Source organism: Gopherus flavomarginatus, chromosome 5 (assembly GCF_025201925.1).
Source record: "Gopherus flavomarginatus isolate rGopFla2 chromosome 5, rGopFla2.mat.asm, whole genome shotgun sequence".
Lineage (NCBI taxonomy): Eukaryota > Metazoa > Chordata > Testudines > Testudinidae > Gopherus > Gopherus flavomarginatus.
This window is the reverse complement of record NC_066621.1, coordinates 143148307-143175936: the sequence shown is the minus strand read 5'-3', so window position 1 is coordinate 143175936 and position 27630 is coordinate 143148307. Positions and strand designations below refer to the sequence as shown.

General features: G+C 46.3%; 1 protein-coding gene across 1 annotated transcript in view; it reads left to right on the top strand.

Annotated features, from left to right (window-relative positions):
- The window catches only part of GPR132 (G protein-coupled receptor 132), a 32633-nt gene extending 5204 nt beyond the window's left edge, over positions 1–27429 (top strand). The window contains exon 2 of the mRNA XM_050952696.1: positions 25118–27429. Within this exon, the coding sequence (XP_050808653.1) occupies positions 25174–26208 (1035 nt within the window). The 5' untranslated portion in view covers positions 25118–25173 and the 3' untranslated portion in view covers positions 26209–27429. The remainder of the gene's footprint in view (positions 1–25117) is intronic.
- The last annotated feature ends 201 nt before the right edge of the window (positions 27430–27630 follow it).

Here is a 27630-nt window from a genome sequence, read left to right as displayed (position 1 = left end):
CTCTCTCCTTGATCCTGATCAGCTGTTGTGGGGAGTGGGGGTGAGCAGCAACAGCCAACGCCTGGACCCCGAGCAGGGTGAGTCCCAGCCACAGCTGCTTCTCCAGAAAGAAACAATTATTTTACAGGCTGCCCCCTTTTCCAAGATCTTCCTCCCCGTCCCCCTCCCACTGCGCCTCCTGCCCTGCCAGGGGCCCCCTCTCCCCCTCAACTCCCCCCTCCCACTTCCCCACTCCTTGCCCTGGTGTCCTGTCCTTGCTCCAGCTCCTAATGGGGGCTAGGGACCTTGCACAGCAGCACCCATGTCCTTCCTCCCAGCTCCAGCCTGGGCTAGAGAAGGAGCCACGCTGTCCTTCCAAGTCCTAGGAGCATCAGGCGGCTTAACATTAGGGAGGGAAATGCACCTTCCAGCAGCAGCCGCTGTTGTAAGTGTGCAGGTATTGGGCTCAGGGGGGCCTTAACACTGCACCCCCACTTTTACTCATCCCCCAACGCCGTAACAGGGAGAGCAGTAAAGAGCTATTGCATCACCAGCACTCACAAGTTTTCTTTAGCTGAAAGAGGTCACGGGACTTTGCAAAAAGAGAGAAGTGCCTGGTTTTCCCCTCAAAAGGATAATTACTAAAGGCGAAGTGGTGATATATTTTGTGAGGGAGGCTGTGGAAAATTCAGTCCTCTACCCCATCCATTCCTTGGCATTGAACATTTAATAACTTTTAGGAGAGAAAGGAGGAAGTGGAGAAGAGGCGGGAGCAGGGTCTTGGGAAAGGGGGTGGAATCGGGGCATACCCCCTCCAGCCTCTCCTGTGAACTGCTCAGGGCAGGTGGCTGGGAGCACCCCCACAACCCCAGCCGACCTCCCCAGCCATGACCCCTGCATCCCCTCACAAACTCCCAGCCCTGACTCCTGCACCCCCCATGACCCCAGCCCTGACTCCTGCACTTCCACACATACCCAACCACCCACCCCATGTCCTGACTCCTGCATCCCCCCACACACATACCCAGCCCCCCACACCGCATGCCCTGACTCCTGCAACCCCCCCACATCCCCACCCCCACGCTGAGCACCAAACGGGAGCTCCTTCACCCTCCCCCCCCACATACCCACCTGCTCCCCTCGCACCGAATGGGAGCTGCCCCAGGTAAGCAGCTCCAACCTCCTGCCCCAACCCTGAGCCCCCTCCCTCATTCTAGCTCCTGGCCAGACCCCAACCCACAGCCAGCTCCTGCATCTTAACTGCCTCCCAGACCCTGCACCCTCACCCTCAGCTCGGTGCAGATAGAGGTGAAGAGAATGGGTTAGAACCAGGGAGAATGTAGGTACCCTCTCTATGTGGGCAGCGGTGAGGGGAGGATCCTATTTACTCCCTCCCCAGCCCTGCTGCACTTGCAGTTTACTCCCGGCTCCTCCTTTGCTCCAACGACCAACCCTAGCTCCTGCCCCACTGTGTTTTTGCCCCCAGCCCCTGCGTTGCTCCAGTCAGCAGGGACTAATCCTCCCCTCATACCCCACTGTGCTAATCTTACTCCTGGCCCCTCCCTCGCTCCAGCTGGGGACCAATCCTTCCCCCTCACCCATGCCCAGCTGTCAGGGTAGATAAAAAACAAAGTTTTTTTTAAAAAAAATCAGATTTTTATAATTTAAATAGTTTTTCCCCTAAATCTAAAGATAGTTTTAATTAAGATACATTATATCATGGAACAGGGGTTATAAATTCTGATTCTATAGTATGAGACGATATATTCATGTAAAGTTTAAGAAAAGTTTTGTAAAAGAGTTCTAATAGTTCATGGCTTGTTGTGAAGACAAAACTACACAAGATTGTTTCAAGGGGCAAGGCAAAGATGCCACATTTATTATGATAACAATTTGATCTATAACCACTAGATAATACCTTAATACTTATATATACACATACACATACTGTGATGGGGCAAGGCTAGATGGCTACAGTAAAGTACTGAGAAACAGGTATGTTAGCCCCAGGCTAAACAAATCCCTAGGACCCTGGTAACCAAATGGCAGTTGCTCCAGGTTAATCAAGGCACCTGGGGCCAATTAAGATCTTTCTAGAAGGCAGTAGAGATATCTACTTTAATTAGAACACCTGAAGCCAATCAAGGCAGGCTAATCAGGGCACCTGGGTTTAAAAAGGAGCTCACTCCAGTCAGGCAGGGAGGAGCCAGAGGAGAAGGAGCATGTGTGAGGAGCTGGGAGCAAGAAGCTGAGAGTGAGAGAGTGTACTGCTGGAGGATTGAGGAGGACAAGCGTGATCAGACACAGGAGGAGCTGACCCAGACTGTGGGTTCCACAAGAGGGGAAGATCACTGAAGTGAACAAATCCGCCAACAAGCGCAGGACCCACTAAGGTAGAGGAGGAACTTTGTCACAATACACACATCAGATGTTCTGCAGCTTCTGTAGAGTTACCAGTCCTGAACATTGCTTGAGTTCATGGCTTGAGTTTGGAGCTTGGAATCGTAGCTTGTGGCGGTTAACTGGTCAGGAAAATTGGGCACAAGAAAGGGCTGGATCTGCCCTCCCATGTTGGCTGTAGAACGTTACCTTTCCAAGTCCTCCATCTCACCCATCCTTTTTGTAGGCCTTAGTTTGAATCCAGAGTCTATAGCAGTGGTAGGCAATCTTTCAGAAGTGCTGCTCCGAGTCTTCATTTATTCACTCTGATTTAAGGTTTCGCATGCCAGTAATACATTTTAACATTTTTAAGTCTCTTTCTATACGTCTATAATATATAACTAAACTGTTGTTGTATGTAAAGTAAATAAGGTTTTTAAAATGTTTAAGAAGTTTCATTTAAAATTAAATTAAAATGCAGAACCCCCCAGACCGGTGGCTGGACCTAAGCAGTGTGAGTGCCACTGAAAATCAGCTTGAGTGCTGCCTTCGGCACGCATGCCATAGGTTGTCTACCCTTGGTCTATAGGTCTTGCTGTGTCACGCTGCCTCTGGGTTTGGTGTGATTGATTACCCGTCAATTGCAGATGTGACTTTCAGCCTTGGACCTGGCTTTGATCGTCCTTCTATTGTACCTTTGTTCTTTTCTTCTTAGGGTGGACTCTTCTTAGTTTGTTAGGGCTCTTGTCTGCATCTTCAGCCGTTGGTGTTTGAACTCTGTTTCATCAGGATAGGCTGGTGTTGGAGGTTGATTCCATCATCCATACACACCTCATTCACACATCTAAACTAAAAAAATAAGATTACAACAGGGTTTTGCAAAAATGAAGGTTGAAGCAAGCTTTTACAAAATGGAGTAAGTGTTGCAAAATGAAGTTTGAGTTACAATATGGCAAACAGTGAACAGAAGTAGACAAGTGTAGTGAATGGCAAACAATGAACAGAAATTACAATACTGAAACAGCAGCAAAGGGTCCTGTGGCACCTTATAGACTAACAGACGTATTGGAGCACGAGCTTTAGTGGGTGAATACCCACTTCGTTGGATGCATGCTCCAGTATGTCTGTTAGTCTATAAGGTGCCACAGGACTGTTTGCTGCTTTTACAGATCCACACTGAGGGTACATCTACACTACGGGATTATTCCGATTTTAGATAAACCGGTTTTGTAAAACAGATTGTATAAAGTCGAGTGCACGCGGCCACACTAAGCACATTAATTCGGTGGTGTGCGTCCATGGTCAGAGGCTAGCGTCGATTTCCGGAGCGTTGCACTGTGGGTAGCTATTCCGTAGCTATCCCATAGTTCCCACAGTCTCCCCCGCCCCTTGTAATTCTGGGTTGAGATCCCAGTGCCTGATGGGGCAAAAATCATTGTCGTGGGTGGTTCTGAGTAAATGTCATCACTCATTCCTTCCTCTGGGAAAGCAACGGCAGATAATCATTTTGCGCCCTTTTTCCCTGGATTGCCCTGGCAGACGCCATAGCACGGCAACCATGGAGCCCGTTCAGCTTTCTTTTTTAACTGTCACCATATGTCTACCTGATACCGCTGACAGAGGTGATACTGCAGTGCTACACAGCAGCATTGACTTGCTTTTGCGTGATAGCAGAGATGGTTATCAGTCGTTCTGTACTGTCTGCTGCCATTGTAAATTGGCAATGAGATAACGGTTATCTGTCGTTCTGTACTGTCTGCTGCTATCATGGGTGCCCCTGGCTGAGGTCGGCCGGGGGCGCAAAGGCAAAAATGGGAATGACTCCCTGAGTCAATCCCTCCTTTATGGTATCTAAAAATAGAGTCAGTCCTGCCTAGAATATGGGGCAAGTGTACTAGAGAACCAGTGTATCAGAGAGCACAGCTGCTCCATGTCAGATCCCGCAGAAATGACGAGCTGCATGCCATTCACGGGAGTTGCCCCTGCAACAACCCCACCCATTGCTTCCCTCCTCCCCAACTTTCCTGGGCTACCGTGGCAGTGTCCCCCCCCATTTGTGTGATGAAATTATAAAGAATGCAGGAATAAGAAACAGTGACTTGTTAGTGAGATAAAATGAGGGGGAGGCAGCCTCCCGCTGCTATGACAGTCCAGGCAGGACATTAAGCGGTGTGGGGGAGAGGAGCCCAGCATCCCGCTGCTATGATAGTCCAGGCAGGACAGAATCTTTTCCTTACACAGGAAAGGGAGGGGGCTGATGGAGCTCAGCCCCCAGTTGCTATGGTGAGGACGCTCACCAGCCATTCTGTACCATCTACTGGGAATGACTGGGAATCATTCCTATTTTTACCCAGGCGCCCCCGGCCAGCCTCACCTGAGGCCAGCCAGGAGCACTCACGGGCTGATTACAAGGACGGCTAGCAGTCCTACTGCACCATCTGCCACCGGGGAGAGGAGAGGAGCGGATACTGCTCTTCACTGCTGCAGAATCGCATCTACCAGCAGCATTCAGTAGACATAGGGTGACATTGCAAGAAGTCAAGAAACGATTTCTTTCCCTTTTCTTTCACATGGGTGGGGAGGGAGTAAATTGTCGAGTTATACCCTGAACCACGCTGGACAATGTGTTTGAACCTACAGGCATTGGGAGCTCAGCCAAGAATGTAAATATTTTTCGGAGACTGCTGTGGACTGTGGGATAGCTGGAGTCCTCAGTACCCCTGTCATAAACAGATAGCTAAGGGTTAATGTCTCTTTCACCTGAAGCACCTGACCAGAGGACCAATCAGGAAACCGGATTTTTTCAACTTTGGGTGGAGGGAACTGAGTGTTTTTGTCTTTGTTTTCTGGCTGCCTGCTTTCTCTGAGCTTTGGAGAAGTAGTTCTACTTTCTAGTCTTCTGTTTCCAAGTGTAAGGACAAAGAGATCAGATAGTAAGTTATATGGTTTCTTTTCTTTGGTATTTGCATGAATATAAGTGCTGGAGTGCTTTGATTTGTATTCTTTTTGAATAAGGCTGTTTATTCAATATTCTTTTAAGCAATTGACCCTGTGTTGTATCATCTATATACAGAGAGAACATTTGTACTTATTTTTTCTTTCTTTTTATATAAAGCTTTCTTTTAAGACCTGTTGGAGTTTTTCTTAACTGCAGGAAAATTGAGTCTGTACTCACCAGGGAATTGGTGGGAGGAAGAAATCAGGGGAGATCTGTGTGTGTTGAAGTGGCTAGCCTGATTTTGCATTCCCTCTGGGTGAAGAGGAAAGTACTTTTTGTTTCCAGGATTGGGAACAGAGAGGGAGATTCACTCTGTTTGGATTCACAGAGCTTGTGTCTGTGTATCTCTCCAGGAGCACCTGGAGGGGGGAAGGGAAAAAGGATTATTTCCCTTTGTTGTGAGACTCAAGGGATTTGGGTCTTGGGGTCCCCAGGGAAGGTTTTTCAGGGGGACCAGAGTGCCCCAAAACACTCTAATTTTTTGGGTGGTGGCAGCAGGTACCAGGTCCAAGCTGGTAACTAAGCTTGGAGGTTTTCATGCTAACCCCCATATTTTGGACGCTAAGGTCCAAATCTGGGACTAGGGTTATTACATGGTGTGCAGCTGGTGGGACTAGAATCCAGAAGCCAGTAGAAATATTATATTTTTCTTTTCTCTGCTAAGGGCTTTTTAGCAGAGAGAAGCAGTTGGTTTTTTAAGGGAACCAGAGAGAATTTTTTTTTCTGCTCTCTCTGGCAGTTTGTGGCTTGCATGTTAAGGGTCTTTTGTCATGCAATAGCCCTCCCATTAGGAGTCAAGTACCAGCACTTATAGGCATGCAAATAAAGTGGTTTTTCTGGTTTCCCTTCATTGAACATTAGCTAGAGAGAGGGTATGGCTACATCTGGAATTTCAAAGCGCTGCCCCGGCAGCGCTGCGGGAGCGCTGCCGCGGCAGCGCTTTGAAGTGTGAGTGTAGTCAGAGCAGCAGCGCTGGGAGAGAGCTCTCCCAGCGCTGCATGTAAACCACATCCCTTACGGGTGTAGCGTGCAGCGCTGGGAGCCGCGCTCCCAGCGCTGCTGCCCTGATTACACTGACGCTTTACAGCGCTGTATCTTGCAGCGCCCAGGGGGGTGTTTTTTCACACCCCAGTTGCAGCGCTGTAAAGTGTGAGTGTAGCCAAGGCCAGAGAAAAGGAAAATTAGCTAAAGGCACTGTTGCTAGGCAGACTTCAGGAGGCAACAGAGAACCTGCAGTGCAGAAGATAAACACCGGAGGGCACCCCAACACAAGAAAACAGGAATCATGACTTCTAAGGCAAAAATTGAGGCCCAAGAGCAAGTCAGAGAAGCTGAACACAGGCGACAACTGGAAATAAAACAAACAGAGATGGAAATAAGAGAAAGAGAAAGAGAGGCGGCCCACCGCCGAGAAATGGAAAAGCACCAAAAAGAAATGGAAAAACAACAAAAAGAGAATGAAGAGAAGGAAAAACAGAGAAAACATGAACTGGAGTTGGCAAAAGCTGGGCTGCATGTGCCAGCCAACCCTAACAACCCGGCGCCAAATATTGCTCCACAGCACAGGAAATTTCCCACCTACAAGGCAGGTGATGACACCGAGGCCTTCTTGGAAAATTTTGAAAGAGCCTGTCTTGGGTACAGCATTCCCGAAGACCAGTACATGGTAGAATTGAGGTCACAGCTCAGTGGACCTTTAGCAGAGGTGGCAGCTGAAATGCCTAAGCACCAAATGAATGACTATAAACTTTTTCTAACCAAGGCCAGATACAGGATGGGGATAACCCCAGATCATGCCCGTCGGCGTTTCAGAAACCAAAAGTGGAAACCAGAGGAGTCATTTCCCAAACACGCCTACTACATTGCAAAAAACTATGAGGCCTGGCTAACAGGAAACAACATTCAAACCTTGGAAGAACTGAACCTCCTCATACAAATGGAGCAGTTCTTGGATGGTGTTCCTGAAGACATCACACGGTACATACAAGATGGACACCCCAAGAATATCGCTGAGGCGGGGGAGATTGGAGCCAAATGGATGGAACTGGCAGAAAGCAAAAAAGCTACTGTCAAGGGGAACGATTACCCCAGGGGGCACACAGACCATAAACCCTACCACCGAGGACAGCCAAAGACCCCACATACCACCCAAGTAAAGCCACAGATACCCTACCCTTCAACCTCACCAGTCTCCAGTAACTCACCTCGGCCCAGTGACCCATCAGATGGAAGATGCTTTAAGTGTAATGAACTGGGACATATCAAGGCCAACTGTCCCAAGAACACCATGCGAGTGCAATTCATTACACCACCATCACACCAAAGATCCCCAGGCCCGGATGCCTCTCAAATACCCTTGGAGCGAAGGGAAAATTTGAGAGTGGGCGGAAAGAAGGTTACTGCGTGGAGAGACACGGGGGCACAAGTGTCAGCTATCCACCAATCCTTCGTTGACCCCAAATTCATCAACCCAAAGGCCAAAGTTACAATTTACCCCTTCATGTCACAAGCTGTAGACTTGCCTACAGCTCAACTGCCTGTCCAGTACAAAGGCTGGTCAGGAATGTGGACTTTTGCAGTCTATGACAATTATCCTATCCCCATGCTACTGGGGGAAGACTTGGCCAACCAGGTGAGGCGGGCCAAGAGAGTGGGAATGGTTACACGTAGCCAAACCAGGCAAGCTTCCAGACCCATTCCTGTTCCTGAACCGTCCACAGAGGCCCCGTCTGTGTTACCAGAGACCCAGACAGAGGTAGTGGACCCGGATTCCATGCCTACCACTGAAACAGCCACAGCATCTCCAGTCCCAGGCCCGGAACTGGAACAGCAACCAGCACCAGCAAGTGAAACCCCCTCTTCAAACTCAACGCCAGTGGGCGCCAGCGAGCCACAACTGGCAAAAGCAACAGACAGCCATACCCAAAAGGCTCAGCCAGAGCCTGAAATACCCTCAGGTGCACCAGCAGAGAGCGGTTCACCAGCAACAAAAACAACCCCATCACCTACATCGCTTCCAGAGGGACCAAGCCCAAGTCCACAGTCTGAGGAAGAACTGGTGACCCCAGCCTCAAGGGAACAGTTCCAGACTGAGCAGGAAGCAGATGACAGCCTTCAGAAAGCTTGGGCGACGGCACGAAGCACCCCACCGCCTCTCAGCTCTTCTAATCGATCCCGGTTTGTTATAGACCAAGGACTTTTATACAAGGAAATTCTTTCTGGTGGACACCGGGAAGAATGGCAGCCGCAAAAACAGTTGGTGGTTCCAACTAAGTACCGGGGGAAGCTCTTAAGCTTAGCCCATGATCATCCCAGTGGCCATGCTGGGGTGAACAGAACCAAGGACCGGTTGGGGAAGTCCTTCCACTGGGAGGGGATGGGCAAGGACGTTGCCAAGTATGTCCGGTCTTGTGAGGTATGCCAAAGAGTGGGAAAGCCTCAAGACCAGGTCAAGGCCCCTCTCCAGCCACTCCCCATAATTGAGGTCCCATTTCAGCGAGTAGCTGTGGATATTCTGGGTCCTTTCCCAAAAAAGACACCCAGAGGAAAGCAGTACGTACTGACTTTAGTGGACTTTGCTACCCGATGGCCAGAAGCAGTAGCTCTAGGCAACACCAGGGCTAACACTGTGTGCCTGGCCCTAACAGACATCTTTGCCAGGGTAGGTTGGCCCTCTGACATCCTTACAGATTCAGGGTCTAATTTCCTGGCAGGGACCATGGAAAAACTGTGGGAAACTCATGGGGTGAATCACTTGGTTGCCACCCCGTACCACCATCAAACCAATGGCCTGGTGGAAAGGTTCAATGGAACTTTGGGGGCCATGATACGAAAATTCATCAACGAATTCTCCAATAATTGGGACCTAGTGTTGCAGCAGTTGCTGTTTGCCTACAGGGCTGTACCACATCCCAGTTTAGGGTTTTCACCATTTGAACTTGTGTATGGTCACGAGGTTAAGGGGCCATTACAGTTGGTGAAGCAGCAATGGGAGGGGTTTACGCCTTCTCCAGGAACTAACATTCTGGACTTTGTAAGCAACCTACAAAGCACCCTCCGACACTCTTTAGCCCTTGCTAGAGAGAACCTAAAGGATGCTCAAGAAGCGCAAAAGGCCTGGTATGACAGACATGCCAGAGATCGGTCCTTCAAGGTAGGAGACCAGGTTATGGTCTTGAAGGCGCAACAGGCCCATAAGATGGAAGCATCATGGGAAGGGCCATTCACGGTCCAAGAGCGCCTGGGAGCTGTAAACTACCTCATAGCATTTCCCAATTCCTCACTAAAGCCTAAAGTGTACCATGTTAATTCTCTCAAGCCTTTCTATTCCAGAGACTTACAGGTTTGTCAGTTTACAGTCCAGGGAGAGGATGCTGAGTGGCCTGACGGTGTCTACTACGACGGGAAAAAAGACGGTGGCGTGGAAGAGGTGAACCTCTCAACCACCCTGGAACGTCTGCAGCGGCAACAAATCAAGGAGCTGTGCACTAGCTTCGCCCCATTGTTCTCAGCCACCCCAGGACGGACTGAACGGGCATACCACTCCATTGATACAGGTAATGCTCACCCAATCAGAACCCCACCCTACCGAGTGTCTCCTCATGCCCAAGCTGCTATAGAACGGGAGATCCAGAACATGCTACAGATGGGTATAATCCACCCATCTACCAGTGCATGGGCATCTCCAGTGGTTCTGGTACCCAAACCAGATGGGGAAATACGCTTTTGCGTGGACTACCGTAAGCTAAATGCGGTAACTCGTCCGGACAACTATCCAATGCCACGCACCGATGAGCTATTGGAGAAGTTGGGACGGGCCCAGTTCATCTCTACAATAGACTTAACCAAGGGGTACTGGCAAGTACCGCTAGATGAACCTGCCAAGGAGAGGTCAGCATTCGTCACCCATGCGGGGGTGTATGAATTCAATGTCCTTCCTTTTGGCCTTCGTAATTCACCCGCCACCTTCCAAAGGCTGGTAGATGGTCTACTAGCTGGACTGGGAGAATTTGCAGTTGCCTACCTCGATGATGTGGCCATTTTTTCTGACTCCTGGCCCGAACACCTACTACACCTGGAAAAGGTCTTTGAGCGCATCAGGCAGGCAGGACTAACTGTTAAGGCCAAAAAGTGTCAAATAGGCCAAAACAGAGTGACTTACCTGGGGCACCAGGTGGGTCGAGGAACCATAAACCCCCTACAGGCCAAGGTGGATGCTATCCAAAAGTGGCCTGTCCCACGGTCCAAGAAGTAGGTCCAATCCTTCTTAGGCTTGGCCGGATACTACAGGCGATTTGTACCCCACTACAGCCAAATCGCTGCCCCACTGACCGACCTGACCAAAAAGACCCAGCCAAATGCAGTTAAGTGGACTGATGAGTGTCAAAAGGCCTTTACCCAACTTAAGGCAACGCTCATGTCTGACCCTGTGCTCAGGGCCCCGGATTTTGACAAGCCATTCCTAGTAACCACAGATGCATCTGAGCGTGGTATAGGAGCAGTGCTCATGCAGGAAGCAACAGATCACAACTTCCATCCTGTCGTGTTTCTCAGCAAGAAACTGTCTGAGAGGGAAAGTCACTGGTCAGTCAGTGAAAAGGAATGCTATGCCATTGTGTACGCCCTGGAAAAGCTACGCCCATATGTTTGGGGACGGCAGTTCCAACTACAAACTGACCATGCTGCACTAAAGTGGCTTCATACTGCCAAGGGGAACAACAAGAAACTTCTTCGTTGGAGTTTAGCTCTCCAAGATTTTGATTTTGAAATTCAACACATCACAGGAGCTTCTAATAAAGTTGCTGATGCACTCTCCCGTGAGAGTTTCCCAGAATTCAGTAGTTAAAAAGTGTTCTTAAAATGTAGAAGTCTGTTAGTTATATACTTAGGAGTATATGTAAAGGTGTATGTGTTGTATTAATCTGTTTATTTTCAAGTTCTAGAAGGAAATCGCCGCCAGTGAGCTTCCCCACTGTCTGCAATTTGGGGGGCGTGTCATAAACAGATAGCTAAGGGTTAATGTCTCTTTCACCTGAAGCACCTGACCAGAGGACCAATCAGGAAACCGGATTTTTTCAACTTTGGGTGGAGGGAACTGAGTGTTTTTGTCTTTGTTTTCTGGCTGCCTGCTTTCTCTGAGCTTTGGAGAAGTAGTTCTACTTTCTAGTCTTCTGTTTCCAAGTGTAAGGACAAAGAGATCAGATAGTAAGTTATATGGTTTCTTTTCTTTGGTATTTGCATGAATATAAGTGCTGGAGTGCTTTGATTTGTATTCTTTTTGAATAAGGCTGTTTATTCAATATTCTTTTAAGCAATTGACCCTGTGTTGTATCATCTATATACAGAGAGAACATTTGTACTTATTTTTTCTTTCTTTTTATATAAAGCTTTCTTTTAAGACCTGTTGGAGTTTTTCTTAACTGCAGGAAAATTGAGTCTGTACTCACCAGGGAATTGGTGGGAGGAAGAAATCAGGGGAGATCTGTGTGTGTTGAAGTGGCTAGCCTGATTTTGCATTCCCTCTGGGTGAAGAGGAAAGTACTTTTTGTTTCCAGGATTGGGAACAGAGAGGGAGATTCACTCTGTTTGGATTCACAGAGCTTGTGTCTGTGTATCTCTCCAGGAGCACCTGGAGGGGGGAAGGGAAAAAGGATTATTTCCCTTTGTTGTGAGACTCAAGGGATTTGGGTCTTGGGGTCCCCAGGGAAGGTTTTTCAGGGGGACCAGAGTGCCCCAAAACACTCTAATTTTTTGGGTGGTGGCAGCAGGTACCAGGTCCAAGCTGGTAACTAAGCTTGGAGGTTTTCATGCTAACCCCCATATTTTGGACGCTAAGGTCCAAATCTGGGACTAAGGTTATTACAACCCCCTCCCTCCCTCCATGAGCGTCCATTTGATTCTTTGGCTTTCTGTTACGCTTGTCACACAGCACTGTGTAGCCTGAAGATTTTTTTCAAATGCTTAGGCATTTCGTCTTCTGTAACGGAGCTCTGATAGAACAGATTTGTCTCCCCATAGAGCGATCAGATCCAGTGTCTCCCATATGGTCCATGCTGGAGCTCTTTTTGGATTTGGGACTGCATCGCCACCTGTGCTGATCAGAGCTCCACGCTGGGCAAACAGGAAATGAAATTCAAAATTTCGTGGGGCTTTTCCTGTTTACCTGGCCACTGCATCCGAGTTCAGATTGCTGTCCAGAGCGGTCACAGTGGTGCATTGTGGGATATGCCCGGAGGCCAATACCATCGATTTGTGGCCACTCCAACCCTAATCCGATATGGTAATACCGATTTTAGCGCTACTCCTCTCATTGGGGAGGAGTACAGAAACCGATTTAAAGAGCCCTTTATATCGATATAAAGGGCCTCGTAGTGTGGACGGGTACAGCATTAAATTGGTTTAACACTGCTAAAATCGGTTTAAACATGTAGTGTAGACCAAGCCCAAGTCTCAGTGATTTAAGCAGGAATTGGATTGACAGTGAAACTTCCAAGGGCAACTGGCTGAACAGCTATGGCTCTTAACAAGCATCTTAAGTGTCAATTAGCCAGTTATTGGGGTAACCGGTTTTATGAATGAATGTTTTTTCATTCATAAACTGTACTTATGAAGTTACATTAATAAAGTGAACAATTACAAACAATTTCATTCATCAGTTCTACAGGCTTAGGGACCCAATCTTATGGGGTTCCGCAGACTTCTGTATAGATTGTTTAGGTTAATTTTTCTATCTACTCAATGGGACTCGGGGCTCAGTCTAGAAGATACCATCAGAGATGCTTAGTTTTGCAGTTCTCAAACTGTGGATTTGTGTCTCCAGAGGTAACTTGCTTGTTAACAACAAAAATGTTTTTGAATAAATAAATAATGTATACAGGTAAGAAATAACAGACCTCAACTCTATTGTCCCTCTGCAAATTTGTGTACACAGGGTCAACCCCTTACCTCTCTTTAAAAGTGAAAAGTTTCAAAAAGTTCAGTGAATAGAAGATTGTTGGGGGCAGAATAGATCTGGACAAGAAGAAGTCTGGAGATAAATGTGAGAAGTGAGGGACATTTTTTTGGGGGTTAAAATATTATGTTTGCTGTTGAAGGAAAAAAAATCCAGAATACTTAACGTTATTGTTTTAGTTAAATAAAACTATTTAAATGCCTGTCAGTGATGTTCTCCTCCTAATACAGCCTAGCAAGAAAATCCTCCAGTTATTAATGATTAACCTCTTGAATTGGAGATAGTTCACCTCCCAACAACTTCATAAAAATCTGCTTCAATTATCTTTGGTAAATGAAATAGCCAAACAATCATTCATTTTCTGATATAGCTGCAAAACTCACCTGAAAAGTTTACAAAATAAATCACGGTTTAAAAATGTATAGTGTGTACTTTCTAAAAATGAAACCTACATCTATCTCTGAGTTGTGAAGAACATGTTTTAAGGTTATAACAACCAACAAGAATGGACTTTTATGTAGAAACCCATGATTAAATCAAGTCTTCCTAACTAGTGATTTAAATCATGATTTAAATCAAATCCACCCTGCTCACTGTGCTTTTGCCCCAGCCTCTTCATTCCCCAAGGGGGGCCACAAATATGTTTGGCACCAGGCCCACAAAAAGTTAATCCAGCCCCGGAAGGGTAGGAATTTACATGTGCTACTCTGGTTTGAGTTGTGTCATTTGTGTTCAGTAGACCCAAGGGAATAGAGGCGCCCCAGTGTGCAGCTACATTTAACCGGAAAGGCTGAAGCACAGTAAAGCAGACAGGCTACTACTGTAGTGCCCAGCCTACAACTGTTGAGTAAATGATTGACTCTGAACTTTTCACTCAGTTCTCTCAGTGAGCCTTCTGCATACGGAACAAGTACAGAATAGCCAGTGGAGACCCGAATTGTAGTGCAGACTAGAGAGGCAGTTTGACTGCCCGTCAACATTGTGATGCATTTATATGGGTTACAGGTGAGCCGTGATGTGAAGGTGTTACAGGCAGGTGCTCCAAGGTCCAGCAATAGAAAAGTGTGCTGTTACATACAATCAGTTGTTTACATGACATCTATCAGCTTCCTCCTGTCTTTCATTTGAAATTTCTGGCAGTGATGCGTGAACTTCAGAAGCACTGGAAGTCTGGCTAAGCATCTAAAGTCATCAGAAGTATCAGAGGGGTAGCCATGTTAGTCTGGATCTGTAAAAAGGAACAGAGTGTCCTGTGGCACCTTTAAGACTAACAGACGTATTGGAGCACAAGCTTTTGTGGGTGAATACCCACTTCGTCAGACGCATGACATGACATGACGAAGTGGGTATTCACCCACGAAAGGTTATGCTCCAATACATATGTTAGTCTTAAAGGTGCCACAGGACTCTCTGTTGATCTTTGATGAGGTAATCATTGGATGGGCATCACTCTTAGGAACGTGATTCTGATGCAAGTACTAATGTTTACAAGCTAAAGCTCACTGCCTCTGAAAAATCTGTACCATTTACTCAAAATTCAGCCATGTTCATTAACACTGCTTCTGGTAAACTCACCCACTAGACTATTTGCAGGAAGTAAATACAAAACAAGTGCAAACACAACTCAAATAGATCATTTTTTTTATTTGAAAGAATAGTCTAAGAACATTTTTGAGATATTTGCCTATTCTACACAGTGATATAAACATGAGTGTGGGATATGGCACAAGTGCAGAATAATAAACATATTTATACAGTGACAGAGGAGAAGGTTGCTTGTGGAAAACAATTTCCCCTTCATACTTGACTATAAGGTTCTGAAACATAGCTCTACCTTAGACCTATTTGGTGACACAACACTAGTGCTTTGAAAGGCTTATTTCCAAAGGTGCACTGTTTGTGAAAAGAATGTGCACTGTGGACCTAAGCTGCAAAATGACATCAAAGATCATGGCTGAGAACCACAAAGATATTTACGCTCCATTGAAACCAGTGCCTTTGAGGATCTGGGCCTGTCTCTCCAGAAGAGGCTTTTAATGGCTCATTTTTCTTTGCCTGCTCCTCAGGACTGGCACTAGGGGTTTGAGCACCCTAGGCGGACGGCAATTTCGCTACCCAGCACACTGGTCCCGCGGCTCCGCTGGAGCTGCCGCAGTGGTGCCTGCGGAGGGTCCGGTGCTCCGTGGCTCCGGTGGAGCTGCTGCAGTGATGCCTGCGGGCGGTCCACCAGAGCCACGCGAGCAGCCGACTGTCCGCAGGCACGACGGCGGCAGCTCCACCAGAGCCGCGGAGCACCGGACCCTCCACAGGCACCGCTGCGGCAGCTCCACCGGAGCCGCCTGCCGCCCCCTCTGGCAAAACGGCGCCCATCATTTATTCTGGCACCCTCAGCGATTGCGTGAGCTGCCTAAATGGTAGCGCCTGCCCTGCCGCTCCTATACCAATGCAAACAACTGTTCTTTCTTACCGCCTTAGATTTTCTCATGGACATTTGGCAGTCATTTAAGGAGAGTTTGTTGGCACCTGCTTTTTGGTTTCAACAGTATGCCCAAGGCCAAAAAAATAAGCACCGCTATCTGCAGAGACCTAAATAGACTCCAAGAAATAGTACACATCTCCTTCCAGGGCCTAGCCACAAATTCCCCAAAACAGCTGGGAGGTATGGAGAGGAGCCAGGGCAGTGATTCTCCCTCATTGGCTGACTGAGGAGGGGAAGAGAGCAGCCCACCCCTTCTGAGGAATGTCAGGCTGCTCCAGGCACCATTGAGGAACAATGATTCCTGATGCTTCCATAGAAGATGGGTTACTCTGCACTGGCCTCTACTCAAGGCATACCTAGCCCTTGTTGTTGCTTTATGACTTATTTTTAGCAGTATCTTGTCCATCAGGTCAATAGGGCACCACCTACTGTAACCACTTCCTTCCTGCTTCTGCCTTGCAGCTGATTCCTATGCTACACTGCAGGTATTCTTGGGCAGAAATGTGTCCTTTCGGTGACTAGCAGCAGGTGGGTGTAGGCAGTGCAGAAAGGTGACATTAAATAAACAACAGTTACTTCAACAAACATGCAAAAAAAAAAAAAGCTTTTTGCACTGTTATAACTTTCAATGGTCAAACTGGCACTGACTAGATTAGTGACCACTGTGAGTATGCAGATGCATTGGTCTCTCCTGCTAGCTTGTCCCCTGCTTTGTAGTTTATTCATCAGCTACATGTTTTCTTGGATTATGAGCTCTCTAAGACAGAACTGGTTTTGCGGTGTTTGTACAGTGCCTGGCGCACTGGGACCTGCCACTTGATTGTGGTCCTTGGGTGCTGCCATACTAACACTAATAGACTCTTTCCTTTTTTGTAAGTTTATCACACAGTATTTGTTCTGAGGTTAAGCCCTTGTATGTCAACTTTAAAGCAAGTGTATATTTGGGACTTAGTCATAAATCACTAGCTATGCCACAGTTATAAATTTAAACCTAAATAATTAAACATAAATTTTACCTGGGCATGAAGAATTCAGCACCTCGGAAACTCCAGCTAGTATGGAATGCCGCAGCCCATCTCCTTAGCAACATGGGCTACCACAAGCACATAGCATCTCTCTGCACTGGCTTCCCGTAGAATTTTAAATCAAAGTCACAATCTCAGTTTTTATCTTCAGGACGATCCATGGCCTGGGACTAGGTATCTAAAAGACCACATAAAGCTCGGGGATAAAAAATATGGTCAACAACTTTGCTCCATGTGCCCAACGGAGCTCTCTAGAATAAGGGTAAAGCTCATCTGAGCAAGAGACAGGGCTTTCCCGGAGGCACTCCCAGACTGTGCAGTGTACACCCCCAGGAACTATGGCGTATCACAAAACTCACCACCTTTCGCTCCAAGTGCAAGGAGCATTTCTTTGATCTGCCTTCGTTAAAATAAATATATAGCAACAGTTTTAAAAATATACCCTAAAACCCTACCAAAACAAGACCCTCCACTGCACACATCTCACCCCCTGGGGAGAAGGGGAGAGAACAAATAATGCATGAGAGATGTAAGTCACATTGTGCTTAATGCACTACTGGAAGGATCTCAGATACTATGGTGATTGCAACAGTATAGGAACCTGTACAGAACAGTTTGACAGCCTCAAAACAGTTGCTTAGTCATCTGTAGATTCCATCACAAAATCAACATTGCTTCATTGTCGAATCATTCTGACCCTTGATGTTCCAAAAAAAAAAAAGGAATTTTAAATCCCTCTTGACAGTATCTGGATCAACACACTGAGAACAGGAAAGTTCAACTCTCCAGCAAAAAAAACATGAGGCATTGTGGCCCCTGCTGGGGCAGAAGCTAATCAACCTGATTAATGTAGTGGCCACTGGCTCCTAACACCTATTCTGTGGGGCATGGTGTGCCGTCATATGACAGCTCAGTTTGTTTCCTTTGCATAGAGATGATTCTTTAATTCTTCTACAAACACACAGCCGGGTTCCTATCCCTGCGCTCACACTAAGTAGCACCTTACCCTCCCAGCAGTACCAGGACTACTGTAGGAGTAAGGCATTTAGGAGTGAGGGTATCAGAACCCAACACACATGTTCCTTCCTGTACTTTGCCCACTCATTTGTCATGCTTGGAAATTTGTCTTCACTCAGACACTCCTGACAGCAAGCAAACCTCTGGTTGTGGTGAGCTACACAGAGCTATATATAGACACACAAACTCTTACATTCCTGTTACTATTTATATCGCGTTACAGATGCACGTAGAGCTTTGCTACCCCAAGCAGCTTACTGTCTAAGGGCCTAATCTACCCAGAGTGCTCCTACGGCTCCCATTACCATTGTATCTGAGCCTGTAAGGTGAGGTAGTGCTGTTATCCCCCTCTTGCAGCTGTGGCACAGAGCGACTAAATGACTTGCCTGTGGTCACACATGAAGTCTGTGGCAGAGCAAGGAATTGCACTCTGGTCTCTCAAGTCTCAGACTAGCTCCCCAACCACTGGACCACCCATATTCTATGGCAGCACTTACACACATAGTCCCAATGAAGTAAACTTCCTTGTGTGTGTAAGTGTTTACAGGATCAGGAGCCAGATGCAACACAGAAGATGGGCGGTGACATAACATAGATTCATAGATTCTAGGGTCAGAAGGGACCAATGTGATCATCTAGTCCGACCCCCTGCACAAAGCAGGCGACAGAATCCTACCCATCCACTTCTATAACAAACTCCTAACCTATGCCTGAGTTATTGAAGTCTTCAAATTGTGGTCTGAAGACCTCAAGCTGCAGAGAATCCACCAGCAAGTGACCCATGCCCCATACTGCAGGGGAAGGAGAAAAACCTCCAGGGCCTCTGCCAATCTGCCCTGGAGGAAAATTCCTTCCCGACCCCAAATATGGTGATCAGCTAAACCCTGAGCATATGGGCAAGACTCACCAGCCAGCACTCAGGAAAGAATTCTCTGCAGTAACTCAGATCCCATCCCATCCAACATCCCATCACCAACCACTGGGCATACTTATCTGGCGATAATCAAAGATCAATTGCCAAAATTAGGCTCTCCCATCATACCATCCCTTCCATAAACTTATCAAGCTTAATCTTAAAGCCAGATATGTCTTTTGCCCCCACTACTCCCCTTGGAAGGCTGTTCCAGAACTTCACTCCTCTAATGGTTAGAAACCTTCGTCTAATTTCAAGTCTAAACTTCCTAGTGTCCAGTTTATACCCATTCATTCTTGTGTCTACTTTGGTACTAAGCTTAAATAATTCCTCTCCCTCCCTAATATTAATCCCTCTGATATATTTATAAAGAGCAAGCATATCCCCCCTCAGACTTCTTTTGGCTAGACTAAACAAGCCAAGCTCTTTGAGTCTCTTTTCATATGACAGGTTTTCCATTCCTTGGATCATCCTAGTAGCCTGTCTCTGAACCTGTTCCAGTTTGAATTCATGCTTCTTAAACATGGGAGACCAGAACTGCACACAGTATTCCAGGTGGGGTCTCACCAGCACCTTATATAACGGTACTAACACCTCCTTATCTTTACTGGAAATACCTCACCTAATGCATCCTAAAACCGCATTAGCTTTTTTAACGGCCATATCACATTGGCGGCTCATAGTCATAACAGTGCCAGCTCATTAGGGAAGCTAGTGTTACTTTCGCAGCTTGTCCATAAACCTTTTTTTAAAATGCTCGTTTGCTTTTATCTTAGTTTTTTAAAATGTTGCAAAAGTGGGATGGATTCTGCCCCCTTAGACATCATTCCAGTGGTATATAGGGGCCACAGAAGAGCCAGCATAGAACTCCCCCCCCCCCACATGAGTAGTGTAGCTGTGTGCGGCTTTCCTTCTCAGGCCCCAGTGTAGATGGTGGGATAGTTGGTGGGGCCATGCTTGTAGTGCTTGACATTATGGGGGGATTCTGGGTTGTGAAGTAGTCAATAGACAGCCTGGGGAAGGCTGCCATAAGTTAGACCAGCGCCTGAGGGAGGCTTCAGCCACCTCTGCTCTCTTGGGCTGCGCTTTCTGTGCTTTGAGGTTTTGGCTCAGTTTGAACCTGAGTCTCGGGATGTGACTGCATGTGGATTAGAACCGAACAACACAAGCTCCTACCTAGCAAAACCATAGCCCTTCACACTCGCCTGATTATGAGCGACGGTTGTTAAACCTCCCCAAAACAACAACACCTGCAACAACAGCCTTCCCTTTTATTTGTATGGATTTAAAAAAATTCATGGAGAAAAAGCCTACAGGCCAGATTTTGCCTGGTCCTTATAGTGGTGTAGAGTCAGAGAAAACCCAGGAGTAATAGATCTAGACTGTTCCCAGTGCTAGCAAATGACAGAACAAGGAGTAATGGTCTCAAGTTGCAGTGGGGGAGGTTTAGGTTGGATATTAGGAAAAACGTTTTTACTAGGAGGGTGGTGAAGCACTGGAATGGGTTACCTAGGGAGGTGGTGGAATCTCCTTCCTTAGAGGTTTTTAAGGTCAGGCTTGACAAAGCCCTGGCTGGGATGATTTAGTTGGGGATTGGTCCTGCTTTGAGTAGGGGTTGGACTCGATGACCTCCTGAGGTCCCTTCCAACCCTGATATTCTCTGATTCTATGAGTAAAAGAAACCTGCCCAAATCAATTGTGCATCCCACAGAAAAGCCAGGATAGAGCTGCTTAAAAAGAAAACACTGGATTGGGTGAGGGAGTATGGTTTTTTTTAATTTTGATTGTTTTCAAGCCTCTCAGCAATTTCTACCCACTCTGTAGCAATCCTGATGAAGATTTTGGCAGTGCTTTCCAGTGGTTTCTTTTCTCCTCATCATCATTTTATGAAAAATGTAGTAAAAAAAAAAGAAAAGAAAAATGTTCACCTCTTAGAGCCACGCAAAACAGCAATCCCTGCATGAGGGGAGTGCAGGGGCTGCTCTGTGCCTGAACCCTAGGGGTGCAGGATGCCCCAACGGGGCAAGGGAATGGCAGAGAGGAGCTGGGGCCCTGTTCCTGACAAGCCCTTGTGCCCTGAGCCACAGAGCTAGCCAGCTGAGCAGGGGGGCGGTTAGCTGCAAACTGTAAAGGAGCAGAGCAGTAAGCATGCTACCTGCACGTGCCCAGGAGCTCCAGGTGGCCAAATCTGATCATACTTTGGTTCCTCTCCACATCCCCTTACACTGGGCTATGTCTAGGTGGCCGGTTGGAATGCTATGGGCTAGCCTTTCCCTCACTCACCTAGGCCAGGGTGATTAACGCTGATGACGTGCTCCATGTCTTGTTCTCGTCATTAGTAGCCCCACATGGGTGCTTAGCCCTCCTGTTCAGAGCACGTTGCTTTTCTTCCTTTCCTTGGCCTTCGCTTCCGACATTTGTTTACATTCTTCTCTTTGTTCTCGTGTCTTCAACTTATTTATAAAAGCGAGGGCCATTTGCACCGTGACTTCCTGTTGTTTCCAAGAAGTGTCAGACAGGTGCTACCCACGCTCTGATGAGGAGCCTGACGAACTCCCTTACTCGTCTGAACTGCTACCTCACTTCACTGAAATGATTGGCTTCTCCAGGTGAGTAGCTGGGAATGGAGGGTAGAATCCAATCCCTAAGTGAGAGAACAACAGTGCATTAAAAGGCAACAGTATCTGTAAAGGGTCAAATTCTGATTTCCCCCCCGCACCCCGGTGAGTCGCACCTTACTCCATGGGTATCCCCGTTGACTCCAGTGAACAAGGGGACCACAGGCTGGCCCTACATGATGGCTACTTTCAGGAATCTGCCTCTGCAGTCCCCACTAGCACCTGGAGTCTTGCTTGTGTCTTTGCTCTTCGGTTTGATGGGGAGCATTTGATGGTGGTGGCAGCTCTGGGACTGTTTTATTAAAGAGGCAACATGGTTTAGGGCCAGCTTATGATGCCCTCCCCCAGTGAGTCGTGCTAGGCTGCGCTGAAGTCAGTGAGATTTCTTGTGGAGGATGGTGCTCTTCCCCAGGAGAGAAGGAACCAAAAACTGGCTCCCAGGGAACAGGGCACAAGGCTGGCAGATAGAAGATCTGGCTCTACCCTATCTCAGACACGGGCTTCCAGTGCAGCTTGGGGCATTTCATCTCCCTGTGCCTTATACTTCCCGTCTCTGATACTTACCTGCCTCATTGGGATGTTATAAGAGTTAATTAGTTAGGATCAAGTTTTGCTCAGCACTTACCAGGGTGCACATTGTGGGGAGGGCAAGGAATGGGCAGAAGGAACCTCCCCTCCCCTTGCATAGGTCACATAAAGGCCAAGCTGTAATGATGCTGCCTATGGTGGGACACTACTGAGAGTATCTATTCAGGACAAATTGCTTTTTTGCACCTACAAACAGCTATTTCCCACCAGGTTAGAGTCCCCCTCCCCCTGGTCATAGCATAATGGGTTAATACAGAAAACTGCTCAGAGTAATACAACATACCAACATTGTTATAAACTGGACTTTCAAGCTGATACAGTTTCTGTTGTTCTTCCATTGCTTTTTTGACTTGGATCTTGTTTCTTGTTGTGCCAGCTGTTTCATGTGCCTTCTACGAGCCCTTTCCTCTCTCTCAGCAGCTTCTCTTTCCAGTTCAGCCATTCTTTCTTTAGCTTCTGTCTGTCTTTCGGCAGCTTCTTTCTGTCTTTCAGTGACTTCTTTTTCCAGCTGGGCCAAGGCTTGCTTCTCTCTCATTCAAATTTCTGCCAGTTTTTGTTTATGTTCCAATTGCAGGCTCTCTCAGGGCCTGCAGTTTCATTGCTTCTGCTGATACTTTCCGGGTCATGGTCACTGATCTTTAACCAACAAAGTTCTCAATACCAAAATTCCAATTTGGATAGTGTGGTATTCTGATCCAAAGCTTGACTGACCTGGTTCTGTGGATCCTAGCATGACTACGCCACTGCAAGAAAGCTGCCTGTGGTGGGACACTACTGAGAATATCAATTCAAGACAAATTGCTTAGAGCAGGGCAGTTACAGCCCAAAGCTGGGGTTCCTTTACTATTAAGGCACACCAAACCAGCCAAACAGAGAGGACTTCGGTTTTACCCCACTGGCTAACCAGAAGTCATACAAGCAATTCCCTCAGATACTCCAGTTCCCTTGTATCACCACTGCTCCTTATGGGGATCAATGGTTATGAAAACCAACACCCTAGTACAAGAAAAAAGGTTCTCCCGATCCCAAAGAACCAAGTCCCAGACCCAGGTCAATGTACTGGTCAGATTCTATCCACAAATCATGCTGTTGCCAATCTTTTAGAATCTAAAATCTAAAGGTTTATTCATAAAAAAGAAATACAGATGAGCGCTAAAATGTGTTAAAGGAATCAATTACATACAGCAATGGCAAAGTTCTTGGTTCAGGCTTGTAGCAGTGATAGAATAAGCTGCAGGCTCAAATTAAGTCTCTGGAGTCCATCCGCAACTTGGACGGGTCATTCAGTCCCTTATTCAGAGCTTCAATGAAGCAAAGTTCCTCCAGAGGTAAGAAGTAGGATTGAAGCCAAAGTGGAGAGGTTTCCAGGGCCTTTTATATTCTCTGCCATGTGGAAGGACCCCTTTGTGGAAAATCACAGCATCAAGGTGGCGTTTGGAGTCACCTGGGCAAGTCACGTGTCCATGCATGACTCAGTTCTTTACAGGTAGAGCAGCCATTGCTAACATGCTGCCTTGAACATTCCCAGGGAGCTCCTCATATGTGGATTGGAGTCTCCCAAGGTCCATTGTCAGTTAAGTGTATCTTGACTGGGCACTTAATCTGAAGATTCCTTTCTCAAGAAGCTGACTAAATGCTTCACTAATGCTACTTAAAATCAAACACATTGAGATACAAGTACATAGCCAATATTCATAACTTCAAATACAAAAATGATACTCACATACAGAGAGCATAATCATAACCAGCAAATTACAACCTTTTCATAGACACCTTACTTGATCTCCTTTGTACAAGATTTGGTGCCACTATAAGACCTTGGTTGCAACATTGATCTATATGGTCACAGTTTGTATTAATAATGTCACACAAGCAGGTTAGCAGTCTACTGCCTCTCTGAACGTGGAGCATCAAAGAGATCTGGGGTGGGTGGGGAAATGGTGGAGTTGTGGCTCTGCCCCCTTACATACCAGCTTCTGGAGTGGGCCTGGCATGCTGGAGGAAGATGGATGCATCCCATCACAGGTTTAGAAGTGCGTGTGGTTCCTGTGCACACCCATTAGCTCCAAGGCACAGTCTCTCATGTGGTAGCGCAGCTCTTCGCCGTGCCCAATGTGCAACGGAGCCCTTCAAGTTTGTGAAGCATTTGGAGCTCCTCCGATGGAGAGAATCATTCCTATTTCTCATTGAACTAAAACAGTGCAGGTTGTACTTTGTGCACTGAATAGCATGCTTTAGGGATATTTTTTTAAATAATGTGACTAATTGGGAAACGGTGTGAAAATGAATCCTGTGTTATACATAACTGGGAAAATGACTGGTGCTCAGTGTGGCCCTGTATTGGCCATGAGTTCCCAAAGCCTACTGCTTTCCCTGACACTTCTTCCTCCATAGGACATGGGTACCATTTCTCCCCCACTCCCCATCTCCCTTTCAAAGCACTGGGACAGCAGGCAGCGACAGAAAAGCTTAAACAGGTTGTTATCCTACAGATCCATTAGGGTTTGAAATCAAAAGTCGGATGTGTAGGCAAAGAGTTGGGAGTGGGGGAGGGCATCTGGTAAGCATATGGCACTACTCACCCTGCCTGTGGCAGATCTGTGGGAGGTGGGGAAAGAAACCTGATCACACAAACAGACAATTAGGAGAAGGCAGCATCTCATTTATGTCACAGATTCTCTGATTTATGTACTAGGTCACAGTCACAAAAGAGTAGTTCTCAGGTGGGCCCTATGGAAAGAGAGTGTAAACTCGATTAGACGGTAAGCTCTTTGGGGCTGGGCCCATCCATTTGTTTTGTGGTTGTACAGAGCCTAGCACAAAGGGGTCCTTGATCTATGATTGAGGCTCCGAGGCACTCCTGCAATACGAACAGTAAGAAGTCACAAACTCAATGGGCCTGATCCTCCACTCACCTACACCAGTTTTGACTTCAGTGGAGTAGCTCCGGTTTAAAACCACCTGCAACATGGCAGCATCCACAAACTCCCTATGGGCTAGCTTGTGTAACTGTCCTGGTGAGCACCCATTCATGTAAGCAGTGCCCGTGAAATCAAGGTGAGGAAGGGCTGCACCATCTAGCCCTGTGTTATCAGACCATTACCTTTACTGTCACATTTTTAATGGTCTTTTACAGCTGCTAACTTTCCATCGTGTCTTTTAATTCACAGGAAACACAAATTGGGAAAAGCTATCCTGGGGTTTCTGCACACGCTGTGTCCCCATAATGAATGAATCCTGCAGTCCGGAAGTCTGCTGCCCAGCAATGCCCTTTGAGGACAGCAGGATACTGCTGGTTGTGTGCTACAGTATTGTTTTTGCCTTAGGCTTGCCAGCCAATTGCTTTACTACATGGCTCACATTTGTACAAATCCAAAAGAAGAACGTTCTTGCCATCTACATTTTTGGCTTATCGCTGTGCGAGCTGATGTACTTGAGTACCCTGCCGCTCTGGGCTGTCTATGTACAAAACAAACACAAGTGGGAGATGGGGTCAATTGCTTGCAAGCTAACAGGATATATCTTTTTCTGCAATATATATATCAGCATTCTGCTCTTGTGTTGCATTTCTATTGATCGCTACGTAGCAGTGGTGTATGCTTTGGAATCCAAGGGGACGAGGCAGCAGAGAACTGCAATCTTCATCACATTCATTCTCTTTTCTATAGTTTTAGTAATCCACTGCCCAGTATTTATTTTACAGGATGGCGAGCAGACTTCAAACCGTACAACCTGCTTTGAGACTTTGCCACTCAACTTGCAATTGGCTTATTTCAACCTTGCCAGGTTCCTAATTGGATTTGCCATTCCTTGCACAATCCTCATTTTCACAAACCGCAGAATTTTCCAAAGTACCGAAATAAGCAGCAGTTTGGGCAAACGCCAAAAAGCCAAAGTGAAGTACTTGGCTATAGCCATCATCACCATTTTTCTAATCTGCTTTGCTCCCTACCACTTGGTGCTCCTGATAAGATCCATAAACTTTCTTTTGCATCAGAAGGACTCATGTTCATTTGAACACTACATATATTCTACTTCTGCGGCATTTCTGTGTTTATCCACTGCTAACAGCGTTGCTGATCCAATCATCTATGTATTGGCTAGTGAACATGCTAGAAAAGATTTCTACACCAGTCTGACAAAATGGAGATATCAGTCATCCATCAATACCAGCCTCAAGTTGAAAAATTCAAAAGAATCACAGGAAGCAGCACAGACATCAGAAAATCAAAATTTCACCACACTTTCAAATGAACAATAGAGGTTTCAACCATCAACAGTGCCTTAATGAGGGTTCTGCTCGCAGTGATTAAGGTGTCCCCCAAAAGAGTTGGAGGTTACATGTTTGGGGCATCACATCATCTTGATATGGCTTTGTCCCAGTGCATAGTCCCAGCACTAAGTTCTTGGAGGCTATGTTGGAGGAGTACTAATGCCTATCAGATGAGGGATCTGCTGTCTGCCTCCCAACTTACTTAAACCACAGCCCACCAGTATTTTCATTCTAAACCACACTTTGCAAGGAGCAGCTACAGTCAATTGACTGGTTTCCTTCAAGTCAGACTAAAACTTGACAAATTTATTCTCAGGGCTCAATCCTTTTCTCGTACACTTTCCGCACCAACTTTAGCTTCTAAGGGGACTTTTTAGTTCTAATCAAAAAGGAACATCTCAGGGTTTACATGCATGCAGTAGCATTTGTAGTTAAACACTGGAAATGGTAGATCCAAATTAAAGCCCTGTAAATATTTCTAATAAGCTTTGACATTTGGATTTAATTTACTTGACATCATCAGGGAAGGCAGAAATCAAGAAGAGTTCCTTGCATTAAGCGTTACCATAAATTATCAGCTTAGAGCATACAGATAAAACCTCTGCATCAAGCTACTGTACAGGTCTGGAATCCATGGAAATGTATATTTCAAATGTTTGATTCTTTATGTTTGTTCAAATCTTGTACTGTACTTAACAAAGCTTGTAAGAAGTTGTAGCACCTAGTACATTTATGACTATTTTTGATAATTCCTCCACAGTTTGTTTCAACTTGAAGCTTATATCTGCAAGGTATGGCTTGGCATCAATCCCTTGCAAATAGAACTGTAGAGTCTAAGTTGTGAGCTGATCATTCAGTGTTAGTGTTTGGTTCAGGTACTAGCAGATAGTAGTCCACGGCACTGTTGGCTGCCTTATTAACAGCAAGGTATTGAGATACTGAGACTGATCTACCTTCTGGCACTACTTAAGAGCTCCCCAGGACAGGGTAGTGGTATACTGGTGAGACAGAGTTGAGGCACTTTCATTATTGCTGGCTACACTGTACCTGCGAATAAATGGAGATATGTACTGTCCAGTGCCTTCAATCCAGCATGTCTCATGAGGACAAATTAAAAAGGAACAAAAAAATGAAAACAAATAATTGTCAGATGGCAGCACATGGTCTGTGATAAGATCTCATGCCTTTCAGACTCTTACAGTCCCTAGATAAAGTAATCTTAGAGAAATCTTATCTTGAAATATCCTTTCAGATCTCATGCCTTTCAGACTCTTACAGTCCCTAGATAAAGTGGGCAAAAGATGACAAGAAATCTTATCTTGAAATATCCTTGGTATTTCTTTATTTAAATTAGACTTTCAATGTTCTTATAAAATACAGTAATGTCATTGTAATTTATTTGTACTGTTG